This window comes from Anneissia japonica, unplaced genomic scaffold (genome assembly GCF_011630105.1).
Source record: "Anneissia japonica isolate Jap-2015-1 unplaced genomic scaffold, ASM1163010v1 scaffold287743_len2803612_cov181, whole genome shotgun sequence".
Classification (NCBI taxonomy): domain Eukaryota; kingdom Metazoa; phylum Echinodermata; class Crinoidea; order Comatulida; family Comatulidae; genus Anneissia; species Anneissia japonica.
In genome coordinates this window covers 1,053,552-1,060,961 of record NW_022733259.1, presented here as the reverse complement: position 1 = coordinate 1,060,961, position 7,410 = coordinate 1,053,552, and the positions used below count along the sequence as shown (strand labels likewise).

At 34.6% G+C, this 7,410-nt stretch overlaps 1 protein-coding gene and 1 long non-coding RNA gene across 3 annotated transcripts in view; both read right to left on the bottom strand.

Moving 5' to 3' along the window:
• The window catches only part of LOC117116067 (saccharopine dehydrogenase-like oxidoreductase), a 17,303-nt gene extending 14,328 nt beyond the window's left edge, over positions 1-2,975 (bottom strand). The window contains exons 1-3 of the mRNA XM_033260008.1: positions 2,748-2,975; positions 1,481-1,590; positions 275-355 (exon numbers count right to left, since the gene is read on the bottom strand). Of these exons, the coding sequence (XP_033115899.1) occupies positions 275-355; positions 1,481-1,590; positions 2,748-2,940 (384 nt within the window). The 5' untranslated portion in view covers positions 2,941-2,975. The remainder of the gene's footprint in view (positions 1-274; positions 356-1,480; positions 1,591-2,747) is intronic.
• Positions 2,976-3,225: 250 nt separating this feature from the next.
• LOC117116122 lies at positions 3,226-6,792 on the bottom strand. 2 transcript variants are annotated; one of them, XR_004446682.1, is made up of 3 exons: positions 5,489-6,792; positions 4,988-5,134; positions 3,226-3,444 (listed from the first exon to the last, which is right to left on the bottom strand). It is a non-coding gene; the product is annotated as an uncharacterized LOC117116122 (long non-coding RNA). The 2 variants fall into 2 exon arrangements; XR_004446681.1 differs by having other exon boundaries at positions 5,551-6,792.
• Between the last annotated feature and the right edge of the window lie 618 nt (positions 6,793-7,410).

The following is a 7,410-nucleotide window of genomic DNA, read 5'->3' as shown; positions in this document are numbered from 1 at the left end:
GCATGCGCATTTGCATAAATGTCTACACACATACGCACACACATACTACACACAATAAAAAACAAAAGAAATGTGACAGAGTGATTACAATAGTTCCTATTGCATTACATGCATAGGAACTAAAAAAATAATAAGTTATTTTTTCCTCAGTCATTCTGTTGTAATCAGTTTTATTGTTTTTTAGACCAAATAAATGATGTGAAATAACAATAATACTACTATAATAATTATACTAATAATAACAATTATAATAAGGTTAATTAACTACACATACCTGTGGCTCTCCACTTATGTCAATATGGTGACATCCATTCTCAACACATGCTCTCACTAACTGCTCACCAAAAAACCTGTACTACAATAAAGAAAAGAAATAAATAATAAAACCATACTGTAAATCCTCGAACAGAAGCCCAATGGGCTTAATCTCGAGAAGAAGCCTATCTCAAATTGAATCCCCCTCTTTATTTTGCAAATGTAGCCTCGAAAAGGGCTTCTCTTCGAGATAGTACAGTACATACACTGTACATGAATACAAAGAAACAAAAATAAATTAAAAACATGCTTGGTTTATACAGTAGTTTAGGTGATTTAATGATGGTTAATAGACTAAATAATACAGACTTTTGTTACAGTGACCCTATTTATTGTTTTATAGCAGTAATTCCAAAAATCTACAGCGTTAATTTTGAAAAGAAGCCCCCTCTTTACTTTGCAAAAGTAGCCTTGAAAAGAGGCCAATCTCAAAAAGAAGCCCATCTTGAAAAGAAGCCCATCCAAAGGTCACCAAAAAAAAAAAAAAATGTTTTATGGTAGTAGGTTAGTTATTGTGCAAAGCGTGTTGGCAAACGCTAGTTTGGCATAGATCAATATCTGGCATAGATCGTTGGGAAAAATATTTGCTTTTTGAGATTTACTCAGTCATTATGTTAGAACTTAGTGCTGGGCTATAATTTGGTGACATTTCATATACCAAATTTACAGGTCTTAATGAAGCAGTTTATCGTTCTCAGCATTTTAACACCTTTCCATAAAAACTGGTTAAAAAAACTGAAATTGAGCAGATAGGGAGAAAAACACCCCTCATTGGTCAAAATACATGAGAAAACTTGTTTAAAAGTTATAGTAAGGTGATTTTGGTGTCTATATATACGTGTTTTTGAGGCCAAGAAAATGATTAGTGGTGTCCTAAATATTTTAAAAGTTTACTGCAATACTTTTTCATTTTGAATAAATCTACTTTTGAAAGCAATTACAATTTATTTATTCAGGATAATATATATTTACTGTATATTTATTCGGTTGAAATTTGAAGAGATCAGTTAAAAAAAGAAAATTAAAAAAATGTTTATGATAATCTGTAATTTGAAATGGCCTCACAATCTGTTTTAAAGATTTATGTCATGATTTCACTTTGGTTTTGAAGGACGAAAGCATTGTTAGCAACATTGACACCATAAATGTTATCGTGTTAACTTACTGGCCCAACACAATTCAGGATGACCTTTGACTGCAAACACATGCTTTTGAGGCTTGCTTCATCGTTGACATTAGCAACCACAATATCAACTTCATGTTCAAGAGTTTTGCCTGAAAAACAATTATTACTCCTTCCACGTAAACCACAATATATATTGAGTGATACATTCAATACACGCTAATTCTTGCAAGTAGACAGGCTTCTGAATGAGACTAGAGAGAAACAAGAGCGACCGCTCACGGGGCCATGTGTTCCTCCATGCTTCAATACGGTACAGGTACAAGTTATTATATTGGTTTTTTGGAAGAGCTAATACGAAAGAAGTTTTTAAATAAGTAGAATGTTTATTTGTGCAAAAAAAATATTATTCAGAATGTTCATTTGTAAAAAAAATTAAAATATCTTAAAATTTAAAAAAATAAAATTTCTTAAAATTGGAAAAAAAACAACATGGATTTTGGTCAAGAACAAGAACAGCAGTGAGGTTCAGGGGTCAGTGCCTTGCGTGAACCCAAACAATGATATGCTATATCTATGAGTAATCATAAATTTTGTTACATTTATAGAAGGTACAGTAACCTATACTACATGGCAGATAAACAATAGTATATATTTTTTGTACACTCCGTGACAATGTAAATAGTTTTAAGAATTTCAACTAAATTGTTGAGAGTATCTGAACATTTGTAATAGATTGCTCTATTTGTCTAAAGGAGAATGAAACATTGAGACACCCTCAACACAGTTCTCCTCAGAACTACTTATGTGTTGTACCGCAAATTTAAATTATTATAAACTTTTATTCATATATTACAGTACTATTTATTTATAATATTTATTTATTAACAGAATTAGGATAACATATTGCCATGGATCGCATCCAATATTTTAAATATTGGATCAAGATGATTTTTTTCAAAGAATTAGGGCCTAGGCCTATAAAACTACCTTACTCGCCTCCATCCTAATAAACGTGCATGGTGCATATGTATTGTTAATGCATAAAGCCTCCTCCCCCAGCTGCCTGTTGGAGAGGATTAGTTAAGGCATAGTAGGCTAGGCTAGGTTGGATCAAGTGCGATCCATGACAATAAACCAACAATTTATGGATCCTGATCTAGCCTCTGCTCAGGCTAGAGACGCTAGCCTAGGCTAGGATAGGTAGGCTAGGCTTCAGGTTGGGTAGGCTAGGCCCTATATATAGGCCTATGCCTAGCCGAGATTTCACAACTTGGCCTACGTGCGCCTGACAAGGTGCGGTACCGACCCGTTATCTCTTGAGCTTGCAGCAAAACACCTCTCAACTTATCAGAATTGCGACCAGCAATCGCCCATCTTAAGTCCTTCTCTGCATCAGTAACCCTAGCTAGTTCTTCTACAACAAATTGGCCAGTGAATCCACTTGCACCAAACACCAAAATATCGTATATTCTTTCAACCTCACTTTCCGGGGAAGCCATTGTCTGGGGTCAATTTAAAAAACGTGTATAGCGCCCCTGGATAACACGGAAGCTTGACCTAGCCAAAATCACTCAAGCGTGAACTTAAAAATATAAGTCCAATCATTAATCGATTTCCGAAAATCAAAATCATCCCATTCAGAAACTTTTTGATCTGAAATACGGGAGCTTCGATCTTCAAGCATACAACAAGCATATTCTAATGATTTTTTTAGGCCATGGTATCAATAAAATCAAAATAATATTAGGTCTATTTGATAGTATCCCATAAGATACTTACGGTACTTTATTGCGCAACTTATATGCAAGTGGTGTGGACCGGTGGTATATCAATCTTCACTCTGGGTATTCCGTTTTATTCTCGACGATTTTGTTGATTTTCCATCCTTGTTGCGTTCTTAATTTCTGTTCCTTATCCATGTCCTATCCAGCGAGTGTGGGTTTGGATGGGTCGCTAGTGGACTTATCAGCCAATTTGTCTTGCTGGTAATTGAGAATATTATACTGTAATAATAATAATAATAATAATAATAATAATAATAATAATAATAATAATAATAATAATAATAATAATAATAATAATAATAATAATAATAATAATAATAATAATAATAATAATAACAATAACAACAACTTTTATTTCTTTAGTAAACGTTTTGATCAGGTAAACAATGACCAAAAAGTTGAAATAGCAAAAAAAATATATGTGTAGTTTACATATGGATGCGAGCGCAGTTTTGTATGACGTCATTATGCAAACATTGATAGGTGAATCACTTAATTTCTCAATCTTATCTCGAGCAATAAAACATAGCGTCATTCAGACTCTTAACAGCTTCAACTGCTCGTACGTATAGCGAAGGGCCCCAGAAGGGACAATCCAGACCTACTTAAATCCCCTATAGTATGGCATGTTATTTATGACTAAACAGGGTAGAACATGGCGTATTGTTCAGTGGGAACTACAGCCGGCCGAGCTCGAATCAACTACTACAATTCCCGCTATATAGCCTAGGCCCTATCTCTTATATAGCTTATGCAATATCTTTTTTGAGTAAAGTCTGGAGAAGTTTTATCGATTATTTATCTAGAGTTTACTCATATTTGTTGTCTTTATGTCCTCTTCTTGTAGGCCTATGCTCGTAGGCCTGGTCACCAACTTCTTTGCCACTTTTAAAGAAAGTTTGTATTTGTCTTTCCTTTTATTATTCCATGATACTGTATTCCATTCTACGTTTTTACATAATGAACGTGATTTTAGATATACCATAGTGTTCAATTGATGCAATATTAAGATTGGAAGTTTGAAATAACAAGAATTTATTTCAATTATATTTTTCAATTAGGCCATACGGATATAAAATAAAACTAATGTTAAAATATATTATAACAACAGGCCTATTATTCGAAAAAGATATAGGCCTGTTATGAAGCGTGTGGCACAGTGGTATACAATGCCTTGGCTTCAAACCGACGACAGTCGTGGATGGGTTCGATTCCTATGCTTTACATTTCTTGTCATCCTTAGGCATACGTTTGTCTAGACACCCAGGTGAAATGTGTGGAGGATGTAAATAAATGGAAAGAAATTCATCTGAATCAAAGACACCTTAAGGCTCAAACAGTTTTTGATCAAACACAGGTTGAGAGTGTTCCATGAAAGAAAAGTGCAACAACTCCAGAAATTCCGAATTCATACATTTTTAAAAAGATGTGTTGTTCAAAAATTTGTTGAAAATTCAAGACAGCTCGATATGTTTGTATGTTAGGCATACCAATTCTAAGAAATCGGTTACTGGTGAATTTAGCAATCATCGACTTCACGCGTCAGTCATGTGTTTTATACATTCTTTCACACGTTTTAAGCCTCAATTATTCCCAAATGTAAAACAATCATACGACAATTAGGTGAGCATAGATCGGTTCGTCATTTCTTCCTCTTCAACATTGAGAATTAACTGTCACTAAACACATAATAAATCTGAGCTAACAATGGTTTTTTATGTTAATCTATGCAGAATTCTACTTTTGGACAAAATCTACTTACGTCACTGAATTTGCAAAACAATCACAATTAGGTGAAGCACAAATGGACTTGTCTTCTTTCTCTTCAGATATCGAGAGTGTGCCTTCGGCTTTAGAGGACGCAAAATCAGGGGAGGGTGTAGTCGAATGATAGAAAATATCCACCACACTGCAGTTAATTAAGAAGTGAAATTTAAACAGACTTAATTTAAAGAAAAACAAGCAACCACAATCCTATTGGAATATTGAAAAATTATTGGAAACTTAAAAAACAATCGAACAGGCATCACATTGTGTCCATCCAGTCTGTAGGTTATACCTTGAAAGTCTATATTATTTCCATGCAATTGATAAATAATGGTGGGCCAGAGCCTCCCCCCCCCCCTCCACAATTCGTCGGGGAGAAAAAAAATTATATGTATTTTCTACATATTAATAGACTCTAAAATCGATTAAATAAGCCGTTAAAACCCCTAAATTGTTAAAATTTCCGGGGGCTTCGCCCCTGGACCACTTTCGAAACCTTTTAATCGAAGCTCGACCACGCCCACATTGGAAATCTGACCCCTCGTCGGGGAATCTCACCTCCCCCGTCGGGGGAATCTCCCCCTCCCCCGTCCTAAGTGTCCTGTCCTAAGTCTTGTGCTTACAACCGGCGTCACGGGATCCTTCGTCGAAATGATATCATGTGATATTTTTTGCTGTCATACAGCAGATAATCGCCAAGAAAAATATTGCAAACATTAAATATTGGACGACGCAATATAGGCCGATGTGGGAGCCGTGATAAATGGATATCATTTTTAACTCTTATCTGCCGTGATAATAGTGACCAATCTGTAGGCTGCCAGGATTGAAATTTGTACCCGTAATCGACGAGATAACACTTCGATACCTGACGTTAGCAACAGGAGAAGAAAGTAAACATTTCTATCTCTTTCATCTCCGATATATGTAAATGGTTGAAATCGGACCATGTGAGTGCTTCGATCATGGAGAACTTCGATTGTCTTCGCACATAAACTGTTTTCCACGAGGTTGTAGAATAAACATGAAGCAATTACTAGAGTTGAAATCCCACCAGGGACTGAATTATACTTTGGTGATAAGTAAATAAGCTACAAATTTTCGATGCGCGCATTAATTATATTATTTTTTAAGTTGGGCTTTTTTTTTTTAGAGCGCACATAGTATTTGTCATAGGCTGTATATCGTAGTGACAGAGATTATGTTGGTATTAATTATTTGTCGTTGGCATCCTTTGCTTAAATCTAATCTCCAATAACGTAACATGTTTGACATTTGCTAGATTAGAACTAACAACTTATAACTTAAATAAAGAAATCCAACGAGAAGCGGATTATAGATTTCATGTTGTGTTGCATTGCCATGGTAACATATTTCAATGATTGATTGGTCTTGATCGCTTATCAGTTATATAATGACAGCTACAAAGACCTGCTACATAATATTATATAAAATTATCCCACTAAATATTATTCAGATATCTGTAAAAAATATGCCCAACTTGTCAAAATATGGATTCCATTGTTCAGGAGACCTACTTACATAAAAATGTAAAATACGCCCTCTATTGTCAAGTTTAATAAAATCACTTCCAATTAAAATATTTACCCAGTCCCTAGCTTTTATATGCGAGTAGGTTTATTATGTCATGGGGTACAAATTTGGTCTAATGCGCGCGGCCGCAGGCTTATGTGCAAACATAAATCTTCGAACACACCCTATTGTTAGCAGCGTGACCACTGCTTGGGTATTTACCCAAGATCTTGGGTATTTTGACTTGGTCTTGGGTTCTTGGGTATTCCGTTCAAATCCTTGGGTATTATATTTTTACTAAGAAAATTAAATATTTTTGTCATAAAGGAAGAATTAAGAAGTAACAAGGCATATTTCAGGCCATTCAAGTAAGCAAAACTCAACGAAGTGCACATAACATTATTAGTTTGACTGTTAATTGCTATAAACATGGGTTCAGAATTGGTTTTTTTTTTTGTGATTTGCGTTGCCATTGATCTTACCTAATTAATGCATTACATAATAAAACTTTATCACTGATCTACTGATAACACTGGCCGACTGAGGGCCAATTTTTTTTTATAGTTTAATAATTATCACAAACAATTACAATAAAAAATTGGTTTATAAATTGAACTAAAAGGGGAACTATACATGCGAAAAACACGTATTTTTCAAATTTGAATGCATTTTTGGAAGCTTGGGTATTTTTGGACCATTTTTGCTGAATCTTGGGTAATTTCGACCCAATCATTGGGTATATCAAAAATTGTGAGTGGTCACACTGATTGTTAGACCTGTGATAATGTTCCGTCGGTGTGTTTGAGGCATTTTTTTTTAAAGTCCGAAACATTTTGTACTTCGTTTTCAGGAAGTGAGAGAGCTTTGATCATCAGAGAAAGAGTT